This window comes from Prosopis cineraria, unplaced genomic scaffold (assembly GCF_029017545.1).
Source record: "Prosopis cineraria cultivar Desert tree isolate PC_DT_omini unplaced genomic scaffold, ASM2901754v1 PC11, whole genome shotgun sequence".
NCBI lineage: Eukaryota > Viridiplantae > Streptophyta > Magnoliopsida > Fabales > Fabaceae > Prosopis > Prosopis cineraria.
Window position 1 is genome coordinate 45,676,834 of NW_026555342.1, and position 23,322 is coordinate 45,700,155.

The 23,322-nt window shown below is 28.8% G+C and overlaps 2 protein-coding genes across 2 annotated transcripts; both read right to left on the reverse strand.

Annotated features, from left to right (window-relative positions):
• Positions 1–4,051: 4,051 nt before the first annotated feature.
• LOC129285473 (uncharacterized) lies at positions 4,052–9,674 on the reverse strand. The gene is made up of 6 exons (XM_054921207.1): positions 9,635–9,674; positions 9,010–9,546; positions 6,163–7,659; positions 5,389–6,054; positions 5,245–5,292; positions 4,052–5,154 (listed from the first exon to the last, which is right to left on the reverse strand). The coding sequence occupies exons 4-6, from the start codon at positions 5,416–5,418 to the stop codon at positions 4,444–4,446; spliced, it is 789 nt and encodes a 262-aa protein (XP_054777182.1). The 5' UTR covers positions 5,419–6,054; positions 6,163–7,659; positions 9,010–9,546; positions 9,635–9,674; the 3' UTR covers positions 4,052–4,443.
• Positions 5,575–7,106, reverse strand: LOC129286562 (disease resistance protein Roq1-like). Its single transcript, XM_054922505.1, has 4 exons — positions 6,576–7,106; positions 6,362–6,437; positions 6,163–6,254; positions 5,575–6,054 (listed from the first exon to the last, which is right to left on the reverse strand). Exons 1-4 carry the CDS (start codon positions 7,104–7,106, stop codon positions 5,575–5,577), a joined length of 1,179 nt encoding a protein of 392 aa, XP_054778480.1.
• Positions 9,675–23,322: the final 13,648 nt, after the last annotated feature.

A 23,322-nucleotide genomic window follows, 5' to 3' on the forward strand; every position in this document is an offset into this window, starting at 1 on the left:
ACTTCAGTTTTGGTGAAGAATTTTGATTATAACATTATTGTGAGTTTCACTAGAGTATTGGCAAACAAATCGGATGAGTATGGAGGTGGTGTAGCTAGTTGGATATTTGATGCAATGTATCAAAAATATTGGAGTTAAGATTTATCTATTCCACTCCTTTGAATTAATTTGGACTGTAGATTTGAGTTGTAATGTGTGATATGTATATATAACAATATTGAAGGGATTATTGATCAAGAGTATAAGTTGGATCAACTTAGGAACTCAGAGACCATGGTGGTTGTTATTTTTGTAAGGGAGTTTACTAACTTGGGTAAAGGTCACTAATTTTGTATTATTATTAGTGAATAGGGAACTTCGAGAAGGAATTCGCAATTGAAGTGGTAAGGAAGAGTTAATTAAAGTCCAAAAAAATAAATTATAGTACTTGGACACATTATAGATAAGTAGATAACGCTCCAACTGATTTATCAATAAATTCTTTTCCAATATATATTTTTTCGTAGATCATTTATTAACAATTATATTACGTAAATAACTTTATTAGTTAAATTATTTTGTCTTGAAAACTTATAAAGTGATATTGAAGAATATTTGAAATATGGTATGCATATGTGTTATTTTATCTGATGAAGGATACTTTTAAAATTAATGAGATTATTTTATCAATTTGTGATTATTTTTGGGTTATTCCATAAATGCCCAAACATGGATATTAGTTACAAAGTTTTATTTTGATAATATTTTATTACTTAAAATTATTCATGTGAATTTGACTTTGAAAATGTAAACTGTATTTTTATATTTATGATATCCTCTCATGTTTGAAATGAATTTGAAGGGGGTATTATACATAACACTAGTTGTTAATGGAACTTCCGTTAGCCCTTGGCGTACTATGGTCAATGACTAGTTAGTTTGATTTTCATGAGCTCTACTCTCATGTTTGTTATTCATAGAGCTAACACTTGTGTTTGTTTTCATGGCTTCGAGTCACGTTTAGTTAGTATTACCCTCGTGAACTGTCTATCCACATTTGTTTTATGGCTTCGGTTGCATTTGGTTAGTATTACCCCCGTAAACTATGTTCATGTTTGTCTTCATGGCATAAGCCGTATTTAGTTAGTTATTTCATGAATTGTATGTCCACATTTGTGAATTGTTTTGATAAATTTTCAAAAATATGAATTCTTAAATTAACTGATGATTTTATATTCTAAATGTTTTTAATTAACAAATGGTATTATTTTTACTTATTTATTTAATCCATTTGACTTGTCAAGACTAAATGTTGGAGCCGCCGCTTCATTAAAGATCTAAAGGTTCATTTTATTGAAGTTGTATAGATTTTTTTAATTTTAAATGTACAAATTTTATTATATTGAATTGCTTTATCTTTAATTTCCATAGCTGTTGTAAATTATTCATTTTAATCTTATAAAATTTTATAATTGGGACGTTATTCACTGAAAAATATTTGTTTGATCTCAAATAGTGTCATTGATACTGTGCATCCTGCTGACCATTAAGAAACTTTTTGTTAAGCTAGGCGAAAATTTGTTTTGTAAATACCTCCTTTAATGTAATTAGGCAATTTATGTATTATGTTTTAAAAGTATGTTTAGATGCTTCACATAGACTATAGTTAGGATCTTCATTTGATTATCTTCATTGTTGGTTTGATGTCAAGAATTAAGCTCTTAATTGTTATTTTGTGTAAAAATATTATTGTAAAATTTTCGAGAAACCCTATTTTTAGGAAAGGTTTTGTCACGACTTTTACAAAAATATTAAATATATTATTCTTACTATTTGCACTAAAAATGGTCTGATTGGTTGTTAGATATCTTCATAATTTAAAAATTAGAGTTTGTTAAGTTGAGGCTTTTTAGGATATGAGTTTTGTTCTTAGATTTTATATCGGTCATGCCTTATTTTTAGGGCATGATAGTAAACTCAGTTTGTGTAGTGAATTTTTGTCAATTGCATGAAGCCTTTTACTCCCAAAAATTTTGATAATTTGCTTATAATTTGTGTGATAGAAAAACATGTTTATAAAGTTTATTTTCAAGATAAGATGGAAGAGGAATACTTCAAAAAAACAACCCTAGCCCTTTGAGTGCAAAGCAATATTATGAGAACCGAATTGGGCATTGAATGGATTGAGGCATTGGTTTATGGTTTAATAGTCAGACTACGTCGGTTGGACCAAATGTAATTAAATTGATATAGTTAAATATTATAGAACAGTTTAAATTATTTTTCTTTTTTTTTAAGTTTCAAAATCATTGTTGATTTTTTTTGAGATGGTGATCACATATTTTTTAAAAGAAACAAAGAACTAAATACGTTTAAAAAGATATGTAAATAAATATTAGTCCAAAAAATCAAATAAAAAAGAGATAAAAAGAAGTGCATGCTTGTTTTTTAGGTTGGTGATTAAGTATTTTTTGATAGGCAAATTATAACCAAATTAAAATGATATTATATGAAATAAAAATATAGATAAATAATTGGAAGAATGGAGATAAAAGAGATGTTCATACATAAAAAAAATAAGTATAAAGAACTAACAAAAAATGAACAAAGATAAGGAGGAGGGAAAAGCAAACTTGTTGGAAGGATTGGCTAGTCTATACATGTTGAGGGAAATAATCTGACATTGCTTGGGTGATGAGGAGTGAGGCACGCTCATATCTATATAATGGAAAGGAATGATGACATTAAGTGTGTATTTGGTTTTTAATTTATTAAAAATTTATTTGGCAAAAGTTAATTTAAAAAAAGTCAGTTTTTATAATGAAATTTATGTTTGAATATATGTTTTCAAAAGTAAATTTATTAAATTAAAAGTTATTTGAATTAATGATGATTTGTGCTTTTGAGTATGTAATGATCAAAATGAACATTGATTTATAATAATTTAAAATTTTTTATTCAAATGTAATATATTGAAAATGTTTAAAAATGTGAAAAAATTAAAATAACACAAAATTTAATATGTTAAATAATAAGAATAAAAAATATAAAGTTTCACGTATTGAACAAAAATTATATAAATAATTCAATAATATTAATATTAAAAATTAACATAGTTAATTGTTTAGTCAATATAATGTCTAGTTATGTGATATTTTTCAAAAAAAAATGTTGGGAACTGAACTTTTATTAATTTGATCTATCAAAAACTTGCATGAAATTTTTTTATATAAAAATCATGAGTATTATGGTCATATAAAAAATAAGGGAAGGCTATGCTTTAAAAGCACATTTCAAAAGCTTCTTCATATTAAGTTGAGGAAAAGGACTTTTAAGAGCTTTTTGAATTGGACTTTGAAAAAAATTAGAAAACCAAACAACTTTGACTTTCTAAAATTCTCAAAATTCCTTCTCAAATGTCAAAAGTTAAATATCCAAATGAGTCCTAAAACAACTTGCTTTTGTGTGACAGCTTGAATGAGCCATGGACCCAAGGCATATTTTAAAAAAAAAAAAAATTGGCTGCCATTTTGTCAAGAGAATTACATTAAAATCTCATACAAAAGAAATTTGTTATCAATGACCTTAATTTAATTATTAATAAATCTTGTGGTAATTAATTCTCTTGTGTGAAATTTATATGTAATTTTTTCTTTTTTTTTTTGAGTCACATGTTTTTTTATTACCTGTCCGGCTTAAAATTATGGTCCGGTTCATTGGTTTTTGACTACTCACCAGTCTGAGACTGGTTCTTGTTTGGTCAGTTTTTTGTTTGTTCCGGATCAGATTAGGTACCACTTCAACTAGCAGGTCTGATTCGGTTTTCATAACAATGGTACAAAATTAGAAAAGAATGGCTAGTAAGGGAAGCTGCCAATGGGGCCTATTTTACTTTTCTAAGCATGGGGAGGCATCATGTTGCTTTCCAACGTGAAAGAAAGATGAAACAAAAACAAGGGTCAAAAGGAATGTTTTGAACAAGGAGATTGTTGAAAAAGATACGAAAATGTGCATGCGAGTTCTAAATATGAAATTGATTTATTTGGTTTCTTTTTAAAAAAAGAGTAAGGAATAAAGAGCGGTGAAATTTTTTATTTTAAGATTTTTTTTCTCATTTAAATTTAAATATGGTATAGTTCCCCCTTAATAATTACTTCGGAATGATAAAAACGAATAGAAGAAAAGGAAGAAATGAATGTGCAAATATAGGTTGTTCCAAGATTACCAAACCATGGGATTGCATTCTATGGAGGAACATTGACTTGATATCTTCAATAATGGATGTATTTGCTCTACAAATCGCCTGTGAATGGTCCCAATAATATGAAATTAAAACTTGTTAAATGAATGTTTTTTGAAGGTCAGAGTGAAAGTAGAAGGAAATGATAAACAGGACTGTACTAGAAGAGATGAAGAAGAGAGGTAATTATTACATATTCTTCACTTTTTGTGTCTTGCCTTGGCTTAACTTGACCCACGTACCTCTATTGTTCTTGACAAGACATAGTTAGGAAGGAAGATCTGAGAAGTGTTAACCTCTGCAACTTCTTCAGTTAATTTGTTGGAATCATGGGTGGTGTTGCACCACTGTTCTATGTCTTCTTTACATAACACCCTCCATCCACATCCTGACATGCAGAAATCCCAACCAAAGTATGGCCTATGAAGTCTAATTTTAATTAGAATTGAATTGTTATGAGCTCTTAGATGTTGCCAACATGTTTTTTCATTTAATTCTAACACCATTACACAGAGGTATCCAACCACTTCAGTACCATCCGAATAGAATCCATGACCACGCTCGTATAAATCTTCTTTGTCAGGATGGTAAATTACTTGGAAACAATGATCCCATCCTTTGTAAATATAATCATCATCTTCAAGAGCTTTACTACTCCACGAAATCCAGCACGTCTCATCACCAAAACTTTCTCTAACCCCATCTTCATATATCTTATAATAGTCATATCTTGATACACTGAGGCATACAACAATTCCTGACCATTCACTTGCATTAAAATTTTGAGGTATGTCCACCTTTATTACACATTCATCCGAAGGATCATCATCATAAGATTTAGCGCTAGTAATGATATGCTCTTTATTTGGAAACCATGATGGGATGTCACATCCGGGAAAAATTGCAAAAAAATCTCTTTGAGGAAGATGTTCTGACTGCATCCAACATCAACGCTATTATGAACAGTAGTTACCTATAAAGTGAGAATGTAAAAAAAAAAAAAAACTAAAAAGACATAGACTTACCTCAATTTTATTGAGCAATGAACTCTCATATTTAGCTCGACTACGATACTGTAATGAAAGAATAGTCATGTCATGTATATGTATATGTATATGGTTAAAAGAAATACACAAATCGAAAAATGGATTGTAGTTAGACAAACATGCCTTATGGTCAAGTGATGCAACCAATTCCATAATTGATCATCAGTTACAGATTCCATTGAATCACAAAGCATAGCATCCAATCGAATTAGCCGGGGTGGAAGCTTAGGTAGTGACTTAAGCCTGCTGCAATTATCCAGAAAAAGATAGAGAAGTCGACAAAGACTAGAGAAGCAACCTGCTGGTAAATTAAACAAAAGCACTGTTTCCTCCTAAATCCAATATAACTAGTGATGATAAATTTCCAAAATGATCAAAGATTGATTCATCACGAAAGTTGCAATGACTCAAATTCAACTCTTTAAGACCAGTTAGGTGTCTAAATGATTCAGGAAGTCTAGTTACAGAAGCACTGCTTGCATCAAGCAAGGATAAACTTTTCATTCCTTTCCCAAACTCTGGGAGCACTGCAACTTCAAAGCACCAACTAAGATTTAACTCTATCAAAGATTCTGCTTTCAGCTTTCTTGGTAGATATTGTAGACGATAGCAATCACTCAAGTTCACACGAACAAGCTTTTTTAACTCTCCAAGTGAGGGATGAACCCTTACAAGGGATGAGCACCTAACAAGGATTAAATATTCTAAATTTGGAGCTCCTGAGAAGTCTGGTGTTTCATTCAAATCACGAGAATGGGATAGATCAATATGCTTCAACTTTTTCATAGACTGGTCAAGGAAAAAAAAAAAGAGCATTGGAAATCAGCCTTAGAAATCAATTTATCAATGAAAACAACATTGAGATAAACAATATAATGCATGAATAATCGATCTCACCAGTACTCCATTCCAAAGTCGCTTTATTTTGCTATGAGTCATTTTAATAGCAACTAGTTTATCCAATGATGGAGTTTCAAGCGGGAGATCTTCTAAAGGAAAATGGTTCCACCCAAGAAATTTTAATGAACTAGGAAGGCACCTGAGACTACCACGAAAATACCTCCCCTTATTATGAGTAATCTAATATTACTCATACTTGAAAAGGCTTCTTTATGTACTTCAACTGGATATTGAGTTCCAACCGGAACAATAGCTTTTATTTCTTGTGATCCCTAATAAAAATATTTGTCAATTACCAGGAAAATAACATGAAACTATAAGCAAGTAAACCATTTAAAAAGCATTATATTTATTCCTACAAAATTTAGATATTTAGAAACAAGGCACTTACTTGTGTTACTTTTCAATACTTGCTCGATGTCCTCTGACAACCACAACCTGCTACGCTCGTGAACATTGTTAGATTCTCGACCAATAATATGCCTACCCAATTGTTGAAGTAAATCATGCATCTCTAAAATGCAGCCTCCAAGATGATCTTCCATTTCAACAAGTAAAGTTTTTTCAATCAAAACTTTTATTCCTATTGTTGGGTGAAGATCACAACTTTCCAAAATTTGGGTTACTTCATCTTTCTTCCATCCTCTGAAAAAACAAGCAATATCTAGAAATACTGTCTTTTCTTCCTCATTTAACCCATCATAACTTATTTCAAGCACCTGAAGAATTTTATCATCTGGATTTTGCTTCAACCTATCCAAAGCATCTGTCCACTCGGCCATACTTCTTCTATAAAGAAAAGTACCCAAAATATCAAGTGCCAAGGGAAGACCTCCTGTGTATTCAACCACAAATTTTGACAGCTCCAAATAATCATCTTCAGGGTGATTTTTGTCGAATGCTTTGTTAGAAAAGAGTTGAAGAGATTCATCTTCTTTCATGGTTTTCATCTCATATATTCTTTGCACTCTAGAGGAGGTGAGCAAGTGGCGATCTCTTGTTGTTATAATTATTCTACTTCCTTTACCAAACCACATTGGACTTTCAGCCAATTCACTAGTTGACTCACATCATCTACATCATCAAGGATGAGAAGAAGCTTTATATTGCGAGCTCGGTCGCGTATTTTGTTCTTTCCATCACTCACATCATAAATTTCCAAGTTTTTTATTTTGAGGTCAGAAAGAAGCTTTTTCTGCAAAGAAATTTGGCCTTCTCTTGTTTTTGAAATTTCTTTCACATTGTTAATAAAGCAATGCATTCCAAATTTTGAGAGATTTTTTCAAAAATAGCTCTTGCAAGAGTTGTTTTACCAACACCACCAATGCCCCATATTCCAACAAAAAGAACCTCATCCAACCCAATCTCCAAATATGGCATCATATCACCAATTTTTGAATCAATTCCAATTAGATTATTATCAAAAGATGGTGACTTGGAACATAAATAAATCCATACCACTTCAACTATATTGTTATAAGATCTGCTTCATGCCTACAAAATAATTGAACATTGTTTAACATGAGTAACATATAGTTATGATAAAATAAGACAATATAGTTCACTAAAGCAGCAATACGTTATTTTGATATAATTGTGCATTGTTATTAAATTTTCATAAAATATGAAGTCCACAACTAGGAGTCCAGGACATGGATAATTAAGTGTAAAGTGAATTAATGAGTACAGCCTAAAATATAAGTTAGGTTATATGGATTGTCCCAAATAACATGTTGCAAGGGTCAGGTGAATAAAAATTGACACATATAAAAATGGATTTTTTTGGTTTGTACTTGATAACTCTTGAACCAAATGAACTAATCTTAATGGGTTAGGGTTAGCCAAGTCAACCATATTTTACAAAAATAAAAAAAAAATAGAGGGAGTTTTGGCACCAAAACCCTTCATAAGATAAAACGCAAGTTTAAAATGAATCATGATAGAATTGATCAATCTCACACATTTACAATGTAAATTTTTTGCATGACATATCATATATTATAACTTCTGATTTAGGTGTAATAAATGGATTGGTGAATTGACGCATTTAGATTTTTTCAACCCATATTAAAAATGGTTGGCACTTAACTCAATCCATATTTTTTTCCAACCAGTATGGTCTAGATTAGCCTATATTTCTGACTTTGTTGGCAAGCAAGCATGAATTGATCCATTTGCCCATTAAAATGAAAAATGTGATAATTTTCCAAAAAACATCAACTTATCCGCAGTTCGTTTTATTCGTGGATGTACATTTATTGATTAAATTTTACAAACTTTGTTTACAAATATTCAATTTGTTATAATATACAATTCAGCTTATTCAACTAATATAGAAGAGGATTTTATTACAAGACCAGAGATGTGACTTAATTTCAAATTAATCCCAAATAATTCTAAAATTATGCTAGAGTGTAGAACATACAATTAAATTGAAATCATGTTTCGCATAAAAATGATTAAAATGTCCTCCAATTAATTTTTTTAATGACTAAAGTTTCAAACAAGTAGTAATATTACTATAAGAACAAGTTAAGTTATAGTTTTAACAAGTCTGCTGCATGTTGTAACAAAATAATATTGAATATACAAAATATGTACTATAACAAGTTCATTTATTGAGTTAGCAAATAATGCTATTAAAATAACAAGTCAAGTTGCAAAAAAAATTAATTGGAGGACACTTTAGTCATTTCCCTACAAAACTATGTTTAACCAAAATAGGAAGACTATAAAAATCATCACAACCATTTGAACCAAAGCAATAAAAAGGATCAGCAGAAAATTATATAAATTAAACTAAATAAATATGGAATGATTAATTCATTGTTAAAGAAAACTCACTTGCTCCTGGTGTCCCAGCCAGCCAAGCTGCCAATTTCAAATAAAACATTTTCCAATTTCGCACTTTCTCTGAATCTTTTCCAAATTCCTTTTCATGTTCAGCCAAGGCTTTTCCAAAACTGTTTTGTTGTTTTCTTACATCGGCTGGATCAACATCATAGAAGATGGGAAAAAACATGTCGACCAAATTTCTTTTTGGATTCCAGAATCTTCTGGAGTTCATCCAAGCACCACGTTGAATTTGCATAATTTTCAGAGATAAAAGAACTGAACAAAGAGAATCTTCAATTGCCTGAAAGAGATCATCTTTTATAACTCCCCCTCTCTCAAGATCTACATCGTCCCTAAAAGTATTTATCCCACTTCTGTTAAAAGCATCATACAAGTGACCAGTAAACTTCAAACGCGTGTCTTTTCCTGCAAAACTCAAGAAAACGTCATATTTCCATTCTGGAGTTGAATCAGAAGTAGAAGAGCTTGTGGAAGATTCTCCTCCGACAGGAATTTCCATCTCTTGTTGGTGTGTTCGAATATCATCTGCACCAACGAAATCATATCAGTAATTGCCAAAGAAAATAAAAGAATAACAGATATGTCACTTGATCATCGTAGAACAGAATCTTACGTTCTCCTCAACTCACTGCTATGATCAGATTTCACTGAACCACAAAAGCTAGAGAGAAATGGGAGATATATATATTTTTATATTTATATATAGCAATAAGCACCTAAGGAATGAAGTCGGAGAAATTTTAATTTTGAACCCATAGTATGGTGAAATTGCATAATATAAATGTAATTACCCCCTCACAAGTCACACAGACGTGCAAGGGCTCATATGTATATATTTATTATTTTTAAAATAGCATATAAATTGAATGCCGTACTTTAGATTTTAAAATTTATTTTTCCCTTTAATATAAAACAAAGCTAGAGTAGTTAATTATTTTTTTAATTTTAACCCTTGTTTATTAATTATGCTTGAATTCTTAAAACAACAACTTATTATGATTATTAATTGTAAAGAAGAGTAAAATTACAAAAAATCACATGTTTTTACAATTTTAAGATATAATTATCATTTCTTAATAATTGTAAAATTTGTTAAGTTTAATTTATATTTAAAACATGAGCAAGTAGGCATAAAATATCCATCTCTCCAGCACCAGGTGATCAAGAGGGTGAACATATTTGCTGTTAGTAATACAAAGTCAGTAGGCCTTTTCCTCTGTATATGATTTCTGAACATTATTCTATACCCTCTAGATCATAATATAAATTATTTTTAACTAATTTTTTTAAAAAAATTATTAAAATCTTGATTGTCTAAAATTTTTCACACATTTCCAATTATATATATAACTTGATCCAATATCTTATATTGTGGATTACTTAGGGCTTTAGAAAATGTCATATGTTTGTGACCCCAATTTGTTTAAAGATATAAAGAACTTTTTATGAAGTTATATGTTTACAAAATATAAAGCAAACATGAAAAGATAATATTAATTTAAAAACCATTAACTAACTTATCATAAATATAATTTGATTTAATTAAAATGTCTTATATATTTCACTGGAGGGGTGGTAGACAAAAGTGGAGTCAAACCCAATGAATTAAAAAATTGTGCATCAATGGTTCCTTTCCCCATCAATCATAATGAAAGATATACATAAAACTTGATCTAATGTAAACTTAACCCAATGTTTTATATTTTGAATTACTTGAAAACTTTTAGGAAATGTTATATATTTGGCGAGATATATATTCCTTGAGGGTGCAAACAAACAATGACTTAAAAATTACCCCTGATCTGTTTAAAGATATCAAGAATTTTTTTTTATAAAGTTATATGTTCACAAAATATAAAGCAAACATGAAAAGATAATATTAATTTAGAAATAGTTAACTAACTTATTATAAATATAATTTGATTAAATTAAAATGTCTTATATATTTCACTGGAGGGGTGGTAGAGACAAAAGTGGAGTCAAACCCAATGAATTAAGAAATTGTGCATTGTTGGTTCCTTTCCCCATCAATCATAATGAAAGATATACATAAAACTTGACCCAGTGTAAACTTAACCCAATGTCCTATATTTTGAATTACTTCAAACTTTTAGGAAATGTTATATATTTGGCGAGATATATTTCCTTGAAGAGGAGCAAGCCAGCAATGACTTAAAAATTACCCTTGATCTGTTTAAAGATATCACGAATTTTTTATGAAGTTATATGTTCACAAAATATAGATAAATATAAAAGATAGTGTTAATTTAAAGATAATTAACTAACTTATTATAAGTATAATTTGATTAAATTAAAATGTCTTATATATTTTAAAGGAGGGGTGGTAAACACAAAAGTGGAGTCCAATCCAATGAATTTAAGAAATTGTTAAAGAAAACTTACTCTTATTGATAAAAATGACTAGCCTTTTTCTCTGTATATGAGTTATGAACTTTATTTATACCCTTCTAGATCATAATATAAGTTATTCTTAATTAATTTACACTTTTTAAAAAAAATTGATTAAAATTGATTTCTAAAAATTTTCACATATTTTCAACTATACCCTTAGAATTGAATAAATATAATATTTAACTTATTCAAAACACCCTTATTAATTATTTGGGTAGAATATAATAAAATAAGAGTATAATGAAAAAATTTATATAAAACTTGACTCATTGTCATATATTTTTGGAATTAATGGGACTCCTAGAAAATATCATATATTTGGTGAGAATATTTTCCTTGTGGAGGAGCAAGCCAACAATGACTTAAAGAATTACCCCTCCAGTTAAAGATATAAAGCATTTTTATAAGGTTATATGTTTATAAAATATAAAAAAATATAAAAAAATAATATTAATTCAACATAATTAACTAATTTATTATGTGTACAATTTGATTAAATTAAAATGTCCTATATTTTTTCTAAAGGAAGGAGTAGATGAGATGCTGGTAGAGACAAAAGTAGAGTCAAACCCAACGAAATAAGAAATTGTGCATTATTGGTTCATTTCCCCAAGAATCATAATGAATCACTTTTAATTAATATCTTATTTAGAATGACTACACATAATTGTGCATTCATATTTAGTTCATCCCATTTGGTACTCTTATCCGTTTTCAAAGCTAACGGCAACCCTGCCTGTGAAACAAATCCTAATTAACGTTAATTAATTATTCAGAGACTGAGAAATATCAAAGTCGTCATATAATACTCTCACAAAATCCATTTCTTTAATTCCTCCAAATGGTTAGTCAAAACTATACATTTATAAAAGCATGCGAGCAGTATAAATAAAATTATCTTGACATAATCATCGTTTATCTCTTGTATTTTCCTTTGTATGAACACTAATAATCTTGTTCACCTGCTAGCTACTTTTCAATAATTAATTTTCTTTTCACCATTTTCTTCTAAGCTGCTAAAGCTAAATAGCCTCGTCATCCGTAAAGACAAATATCCTAATATTAGTCAATTATCATATCAAATGTCAAGATATATAATCTATTGAGATTTATTTTGTTAAAATTAAGCAATGCAAGTTGTTAACAATTCAAGTGTATCTTAAATTTGAGAGAAATTATTACTAAAACATATTATTTATTGAGATATATTCTATTAAAATATGAGGAATATTTCGTATGATGATATATATATATATATATATTATTGAGGAAAGAGATATGAATTAATAAATGGTATCTGTAACATAAAATATGGTAGCTGCATCTCAAAAGTCATATTGGGTTTACTCTTGGGCTTTTGTTATTGTTTTTGTTGTTTCTTTTTTTAGTAGGAAATATGACAATATAATGCATTAAATTATGTAAATGATATTTTAATTTTTTAAAATGCTATAATTTTGTTGAATTTTTTAGAGACTTTTATATCATTAACAAATTAATATAAATAATTAAATTACTTTTAATTTAAATATCAATTTCTATTCACAAGTTTTATTCTAAAATTCACAATTTTTTTCTTAAAATCAAAGAATGCAATAAAAAATTGTAGTTTATCAGTATCTTACAAAATTAACTAAGTCAACCAAAATGAATTATCACTTTAATTCAAAAGAAATAACAAGTTCCATCAATTTTAAACGACAGGAAAACCTTAAGAAATGATAACTATATAATGTTTTGTTATCAGTTACATAACCTTGGTAGACTACCCAACATATGTGATCTATAACTTTTATTAACCCTTTTGACAAAAATATATGTGGGGTTGAATCTTCTTTTATACATAAGATGTTTCAATTATACCATATTCACAATTCAAAAAATCATTATTTATCCTTGCAAATTGTACGAGACAAAGGCAAATGAATTCACAAAATAAACATAGAAAAGATGTCATATCCACATCCTAGCTTGGATTAGTATTCCTACAGATCTTGAGTGTGTGACTTGGTTGATGGCATAACAAACAATGATAAATCTTTTTGTTTTGAAATTGTGCCTCCCTTTTAGAAGTTTGTAGCCTTCTTGGAGGATGATTGGTCCTTGGTGGTAGGAGGAAGATTTAGCCCTTGATATTTAGAATGTTGTAATCATTTAGATGTGGAATGTCTATTGTAACAATATGAATCATGTTAAAACAATATATCTTTTCTTATACAGTGATTTTGTAACAATTGATATTTGTAATATTTAAAGATTTTTTTTACAATTTTAAGAAAAAAAGTTATAAATCTTAAACAAAACCTATGAATGGCAATTAATATTTGTAACATTTGAAAAATATCAAGATTTCAAATGCAAACTTGCGAATTACTCTTGAATTATTGTAATTTTAAGAAGAAAAGTTGTGAATCTTAGAACAAAACTTGTAAATGACAATTGATATTTAAATTAAGAGTATTTTATTATTTATATTAATTCTTTAATGATATTAAAGCTTTAGAGACTTTAAAAAAATTATGACATTTTGATCTATTAAAATATTATTTACATAATTTGAAAGGATTATTTTATTATCATTTTTCCTTTTGAGTATCTACTTGTTGTGCTAAACTGTCTTGTCAGTGACAATTGAAATACAATGAATAGTATATTGGGCTAATATTAGTCAATTATCATATCAAGCTCGTTGAGACACATAATTTATTGAGATTTATTCTGTTAAAATTAAGCAACACAAGTTGTTACAAATTCAAGTGTATCTTAAATTTGAGAAAGATTATTGTTAAGATACATTATTTATTTAAAATTTATTCTATTAAAATATGAGGAATATTTTGCATGAGGATATACACATTGAGAAAAGAGATATGAATTAATAAATGGTATCTGTAACATAAAACATGGGAGCTGCAACTCAGGAGTCATATTGGGGGGTTTTTTTTTTTTTGACTTGAAAGAGTCAGAGTCACATTGGGTTTACTCTTGGGCTTTTTTTTTCCCCCTACTTGTTGTGCTTGCTGTCTTTGTCAGACATGATTGATATATAATTAATAGTATATTGAGCTTGAATTTCATTTTCCCGGCCTGTTGCGTGATGCCTGGTTGCATGATCTCTTAATCAATCTTAGAAGTTAAAACTATGATTTTATAAAAATTTATACAAACATCTCTATTAATATTAAAATTAATTATGTATTTAAAATTATTTTTTTAAAAAATATTCAAACACCCATTATACATACTAAAATAAATTTTGAACCTAAAATCATGTTTTTTTAAAAATATATAAACACCTGGGCCCATTTGGATTTTCATTAGAAAAAATTAATTATAAAAAATTAATTAATATGATTAATTTTAAATATAATTAATTTTTTGTATAGTATGTAATTGATTTATAAAATTGATTAGTAAAATTTATTTTAATCGAAATTGAAAAGTAGAATTGAAAAGTAAAAATAAAAAGCAAAATTGAAAATCACCTAAAACCATTGTTTATATCCAAACACCTGTTATATATTAAAATTAATTATGAATTTAAAATTATTTTTTATTAAAATATTCAAATACTTATTATATATACTAAATCAATTATAAACTCAAAATCACGATTTTCTTAAAATCAGTCCAACACTCATATATATGTCAAAATTAATTATGAATCTAAAACTACAACTATTTTATGAGCTATTATTACCTATTTTTTAATTCAACTTTTCAATTATACATTTCTAAAAATTTATCTAAAAATCATATAAAATATTTTACAAATCATGCTTTTTAGTTCATAATTAATTTTGGTATTTATAGATGTGTTTGGATATTTTTAAGAAAATTATGGTTTTGAATTTTAATTGATTTTGTCAATATCATTTGTATTTGAATTTTTTGAGAAGGGAAAAACTATATACTTTGCTTTATATACATAATGTGCTTATATCCAATTAAATCAAGATATGTGATATTTTGTAAATTATTTTTCTATAATAAATTCTTGCTATTAATCAAATTAATACATAAAGATCCACATGTCATGATTTGATTTGATATAAATATACTAAGTAAAGAAGGCTAAGTAGATAACTCTTGTCCGTTTAATAAAACCATGATTTTAAATTCATAATTAATTTTGACATGAAAAAAATGTGTTTGGATATATCTATATATATATATATATATATAAGTAAAAACTACAAGCAACATCTTATGACAACATGTATCCCTAATTGTATTTTGTTAAATTTATTTTTAATTTTAAATTTTTAAAAATAGATAAAACTACCTTACCCTCAAATATTTCCCTATTATCTCAATTTCTTAAAGGAGCATAGTTGTAAGCCGCATCTAACGAAGACATGTGTCCCTTATTTTGTGTTTGATCTATTTTTTAATTTTTAATTTTTAAAAATAAATAAAACTACCATACCTTCAAGTATCTCTCCTCATTATCTCAACTTCCTAAAAAAGTAGAATCGCAATCAACATCCAATGACAACACATGTGATGTGTCCTTGACGCTATTTTACTTTATTTATTTTTATTTTAAATTTTTAAAATAGATAATAAAACTATCTCATCTCCAAACATCTCTCCATTATCTCAACTCCCCATTTATATTTTACTAAAATAAATTATTTTATTGTTACTAAAATATATTGACAACAAGCAACTTGTCATTTAATAATTAGAATCAAGATTGACAAAATCTAACAGTCATTTTTATTATATTAAATTTATCACTCTAATATAGAATAATATAAATTTACCTTCTAATTTTGACAAATGTCTAATTTATAAAATGCTGTGATTTTAAAGAGCCACGCTGATTTTAATAATGTTATATAAAACAACCTAATTTATATATTTTAAATTTTTTATATTTTTTAGATTTTCAGATTCCATAATCTATCCATTTTAATCATAACTTCCTAGCTTCCTAAATAAATGAATAATCATGACTTTCTAAATGTTATTTAAATTTAATATTTTTAATATATAAAAAGGTATCTACCATGAAAAGACTTAAAAAAAATCAAACATTATAACTCTCCCTAAACCCGATTTTAATTATGTTATATAAAATGGGTAATTTATATATTTCAAGTTTTCTTATATTTCTCCTAATTTTCAGGTTCCACAATCTATCCACTTTAACCATAACTTCCTAAATGTTATCTAGATTTAATATTTTTAAAATATATAAGAAAAAGTCTCCACCATGAAGAAAATTAAAAAAAAAAATCAAACATTATACCATTGCCTACATCCGATTTTACTTATCTTTTATAAAATAATCTAATTTATATGTTTAAATTTGAGGTATTTCTCCTGATTTTTCAGATTTCATAATCTATCTACTTTAATTATAACTTCCTAAATGTTATTTAAATTTAATATTTTTAAATATACAAAAAAATAAAATAAAAAATCAAATGTTATAACTTCCCCTATACCCCAAAAATTTCTCCGCTATCATAACTACTCCCTCCACCTGAAAACTTCCCACTATCATATCTTCCAAACTTCTTATTTCCAATTTTAAAATTAAATTTTTAAAATAAGGAGAAATTTTAATTTTCATAACTTCCCCACTCAACTAACAAAGACCACTCCCATTTACAGTTTTCAAGCAAAATAGTTTCAATGCAATCATCACATATCGCTCCCACATTTAGTTTTTAGAATCCTAACCCATTTTTTTTAATAAAAGACACAAAAATCAAAGGGTATTTTCCCGTATTATCATTCCTTTGCTTACTCTCCCTGCTCAGCATAATTGCAGGATCTAAAGGAACATGATTGACAAGATGAAAGCTATGAAGCACCCAAAGTTGTGATGGTTTTTGTGTGAAGAGGGTGAGAGATTAGTGGAAAAGCTACAAAGCATGTTTTGATATGTAGATAAGGGGGGCAAGTTGTTGACATTGTTCAAGACACTAGAAAATTTGGAGAAAGGATATTCAAGCTCTTCTCATGATTGATCTTTATTTCTTAACAACGTGATTAATGCATATAGAGACCCAAATGTCATTTTGACAGAGCATGATGTAAATAAGGTTAGCTTTCTTAATGAAATATTCATTCTATGCCATATTCATAAGTAATTTCCCCAACATATACTTAATTGTAAGAACCATACGTTTTTTTTATTGCTATTCAATTTGTTTCTACAATAAGCTTTAAGGTTACAGTACAATAAGGCTCTTATAAAAGGAATTGTTGGGAAAAAACTGCAACGAGATAGACTTTTAGAACAAGAATAAAATACCTGAAATTCATACTTCAACAAAAATGTGATTCTCTGACATTCAAGTATTAGGTTTTTCAACAACATATCAAGTTTTCTCCTTCATTATGCTAGATGCCAACTCAATTCAAGATGTTTAAGAGAAAAAAGTTTCATGTCATTAGGTTTTTTCTATCAAAAGTGAAACCAACTTATTTGATATGAATCATTATTGCCTGAATATTGATTTTAATGCTTTTTGGATAGGCTCTCAAATTAGGAGAGCAAGTTGAAAAAAAAGATAAAGCATGAGAGTGGGTCAACCAAACGAGAAGTAAGATTGAACTGAGTGATTATGATTTTGAAGCTCACTCGTAAATGGTATAAGTGAAGTATATGTCATAAATTCTTAGCATATTGAAAAACAAAATCCTTATAGATGCATTTTATAATTTCATTATTTACTTTAAATATATGAATTTGTTCATTATGGATTGTGGAGGCATTACTTTTAGAACACATTGGTTTTTATTTTTGTGATTAATAATAATAATAGAGATTGAGTTCTTGAGATAAGATATGAGTCACACTAATCATTGAATAAGGCATTAAGTTGTGTTTATGACTTTTATCATTATGCATTGTCATATTATTACATTTTGGTTTTTGTAATATATCTAAATGTAATTTATGAGTTAATCATTTTTATTTAAAGGCAATTTATTCTTAGTTTTAAGCAAATATCATTATTTTTTAAATTATTTTTAAAATTTTTGCATCCTGTGAGACGCACGGGCCACATACTAGTTTCATAAAATCATGATTTTTAACCTTTATAATTGAATAATTTAGTTATCCGAACATGCACCAAAACTTTCACCCTCTGAAAGAAAACATTACATGTGTGAAAAGGGAAGTGAAATTGGGTTTTCACGCTTGGAAAAACAGCAATCATTGCGAATTAATATAGATATATATATATATATATATTTATATATAGATTAATTATTGAGAGCAATTCAAAAGGTAATCGGCAAAGCGAAAGTCGAAGAAGTTTCCTAGTAATTTTTGTTTATTAAAAATAGTTCACTATAAATAAGTCGAGTTTTTTGATTGCTCCTATAAATATCCGGGATTAGTATGGTAATAATTTTAGAGTATTTTTATAGTCGAACCCAAAAAAAATAGTAATTTCTATTATTTATAAAAGCAAATGAGATTTTTTAAAAAGAATTTAATAACTAATTTAAATAAATGAGAAAAATGATAAAAGCAGTGAAAACAATGAACCAACCAATCAAATGAGCACTAGAGATTAGGATTCACCCACCAAAATAGATTATTTTAATTCAGTTAATTACCTTACTTTATTTATAGTGACAATCGTTTATAAGATGTTCTAATTACCTTCTACTAGATTAGTATATAGCTATATATTATGAAAATCTTTTCCAAAAAATTGCTTTTATGAACAATAACTGGGGCTATTTTGGGCATTTTATAGAGATATCAATTTTAATTCCTCCACATCTCTTTCAAAATTGGAAGAAGGTTAACGGTGTTTTGGGAATTTCTCATGTCATTGCCGAAGTACAAGAACAGTCCGCGCCTTATATGGGACAGACACTCTTTTATCCTACATTTCTTTCGATTTTCACTGTGTGAAGCTTGGATCCATTGTACTCTTTCGACGGTGGAGGGAATTCATGTTATCGATTGGTCTCTCCATGAAATCCATTGGTCAAAGCATTTTTTTTTTTTTTCACATTGCATTAGCTTTCATCCGGCTTCCCAGCTTTTATCCTCTCCCTTCGTCCCTCTAGGTGTCAAAATTCAAAATGTATACCCAATAAATGCTCTGTCCATTCTGTCTATTCTACCATTCTATTCTTTTTTTTTTTTATCTCTCTTTCTATTTGTCTTTTTTCCTCTTTTGCACACTAGGCTGTATAAATTTCGAATTCTGTGTAAAAAGTTTTCTTTCTGTTTTGTGTGAATAAAACTCTTTTCTTACACAACTGATTTCTACAAATTTTAAATTTGAAGCTGATTTGTTTTAAATTTTATTCTCACGCAACTTTCAATAAAGCTAATTCAATGAAGTTAATTTTTTTAACTTATCTTGGGTCACAAATTTCTCACCCCTCTCGTATTAGTTAATTTAGGATATTTTATTAATGATTTAATATGAACCTAATTAATTATAAACTTGATTATGGTTCTAGAAACATATGAAATTGGGTTTTACTTATCTCCAACCAAATTTTAACATGCCAAAAATGTTATATGGATGACTAGTTTTATGATGATCATGTGCATATATTAGGATGAGGAAATGGTGAATTATTAATGCATTCTTGCAACCATCAAGTATAATACTCTATGCATGTTTGAATTTATTGTGGTGTGAGTTTTGCATGATAATAAATTGTGCATGATTTAGGCAAGAGGATACCCTAAGCGGAGTAGTGATTTCTTTCCATGTGGAACCATATAACTCACCCTAGACTGAGTGTAGTGATCATGGTTAGGTCTTCCTGAATCTTACCCTAATTGGGCGTAAGCGTAGATGCCTTGATCTTTGCCCTTTTATATCACCCTGGACTAAATGTGGCACGGGGTATTGCAACACCCTAATGGATTCAAGAATTGGGAGAATCATCATCCAAGATTGGGCGAGAAATCTTTGGCCGAGTATCTCCTCATGATTAGAGAGTTTAGACTAGTCCAGTCATATAGACATAGTCCTATTGAATTATTAGCCCATATATTCGGTCAGCAATAAAAAGAGGAGATAAGAAGTTTAAGATCATGCATTTAGTTGTACCATGAGATATGATACTTATATATCATGATAGTATACTATTTGTCTTACCGTGTTTCCTAATGTTTTCTTGCATGCTCTTATTGATCTACCTTGCATGTGCATGATTTAGAGTTTTCTATGGTTACTAAGTATTTATACTCACCCCTTATATATATATTTTTATAGGCACTAGCTCTGGCAAGGAAAAAGGAAAAGCGTTTGAGGCTTAGGAATCCAAGATTCTTACTATGTAACCTCTGTCTCTATTTATTCCTTTGTGTAATATAATGATGATGACTTTGTTGCTAACTTAGGATATTCATTTTGTATTACTTGCACCATTGCATATTGTTATTATCTAACTAGTTATATTTAGTGCCTTAAGCTTGTTGTATGAGCTGTGATTGTCTGTTAAGGGTCTAAATACTGATACAAGTATGTTGATAATTATTTTGTTAACTTCAATTATGTTTGTGTGGAAATTACTATATTGGATATCTCTCCCTTTACATTTTGATGATTAAAGTTGAGATTTGAAATTGTGAATTAGGTTGGATATATATATATATATATATATTGTTGTGATGGTTTGTTGCAAGTTATCCTATGTCCTTTAGGGTTTAATCAAGGTTGTGGTGTGTGTTATTGGAATAAGGTTAATGTGGACACCCTCATAGATTAAATGTGTAAATGATATAATTGTGTGACGAGGTGTCTAATATTATGAATTGTGGTATTGTAAAAGGTGAAATCGGTGTCAATATCTTTTTTTGCTATTTGAATTCTTTAGATTTACCTAAATCCTCCCTTTTGGACATCAAATGTTGGTTCAAGGTGTGATGATATTCACTCCTAATAGTTGCTCATGTGATAGCACCATGCTATCCTAGTGCCTATGTAATGTGCTACCATGTAGGCGTGTGTATTGTTGCACACAACAAGGTCATGGCACAGCAGGATATGTGTAAGCTACGCCAAATGCTCTTATGATTGAAAGAAGTCATTTTTTATCCCTTTTAATAAACTAGGTTTTCAAACAAATTGATATCCCTTGCTTCTAAAAACTTACAACTCTAATTTATGTTAATTCATATGTTTATTATATATTGGTTTGTGTTGATCTTTTGAGATCCTAATAATTTGTGTATTTGCACTGTTTATGACATATTTTATATTAAATTAAATAATCATAGTAGACTTTAAACCTGAGTCTTTTCTTTACTACTATGATTAGTTTTATTTAACTGTAATTGTTTTCTTTTTGCCACAATAAGGTGACTAAGACAAATAATTCCTAATTATTACCATGGTAATCAGTGAATTTACTATAAAGTCTAGTAGTAAATTAGGAAATTCTACAACTATTTAGGGTTAACTTTAGTGTTGCTTTGTAGTTGACCTTATAGATGTTTAGATAATATGTTAACTAATTGGTTTATTTGGGGATGGCCACTTGATGTTGTGTCTCCAGGCTTTTAATGATGGCATGATGTTATGCCTCCATGTTTTTAAGTACAATCATATAAGCTATGAATAGCCTTGAGATCATATCCTCCAATTTATTAAGCTTTTCATCAATGTTAAAGGGTTGATGGGGCGGAGCCAAAGATTGCTCAATTTTCATTAGCTTGGTGCCTTCTCTAGTGTTTTATTGAAAGTTTGGGTGGTCCTTCTAACCTTTATTGTATGTGTTGCCAAAGGGGTTGTAAGATCTACCTTGACTCCTTCTTTGGTTCTGGTTGGCATCCATAAAGCGGGTCTCTGCAATTGATTGCCATAATTACCATGTAAGGAGCCATAAGATATATTAGCAGAATTAATAAGAATAAAATAAGTAGAAGGAATAACATTAGAAATTAAGTTATGGATATTCTTGTTAAGGTCTTGTAATTGAGTAGCAATAGCAAAGTTAGAGTTTACTTGATGAGTCTAGACTCTTCTCCCACCGTCATCTTTCTACCTTAAGTTCCTAGCCAAACGTTCATAAATGTTCATCAACTGGTCTGTTGTTGTCTCTCTTCCATAGCCATCAACTTTGTTTGCTAGGTTCTGGTAAGCCGTGATTAGCCCTTTATAAAATTTGTCAATTATCATCAAAGGACAAAGCCATAGTGGGGGCATTGCTTTAATAGGGTGTTATATTGTTCTCGAACTTCATTGAATGGCTCCCTTGGCAATTAGGAGAAATTGAATATCTTGTCACATAATTCTTTAGTATAATGTAGCAAGTAGAACCTAGACATAAATGTGTCATATACCTACTCCCATGTAGTGAGAGATTCTTTAGACAAGTTCAAAAGCCACTCACTAGCAGTCATGAAGGCAGTGAGTGAAGTAGTACATGAGAAATTCATCATCAGTTAGCTCATTGGGAGGGGGCAGAGAGACAATAAAGAAGAACTTCTTGATGAAAGCTAAAGCGTCTTTAGATGGCTACCATAAAACAATGGAAGGCTATTTAGATTATGAGTCTTAAGCTCATAGTTTTTAGCTTGGAAACTCACTCAGATGGAAGAAGGTTTGGCATTCATGTGAGGAACAATGATATCCCTCTATTTTGGAGCAACAACCAACACGTGATCCTCTATTGATATTTCAATATCAAAGATTTCTTCTGAAGACTTCATTTCATTCGAGTTTGGTTGCTTAGGCTCTTTTTGATTTTTCTCCTACCTCTTTGTTTCGCCGTTAGTCTTACACAATCATTCAATTTCTTTATTAGCAAGCATCAATTTAGCTTTAGAGGATTTTTTTTATTGTCTAATTTGCATAAGAAAGCCAATAAAAATAAAAATAAAACAAAAGCAAAGAATGATGAAAAGGAAATAGTAAAGTTATATATTCCCCAACAACG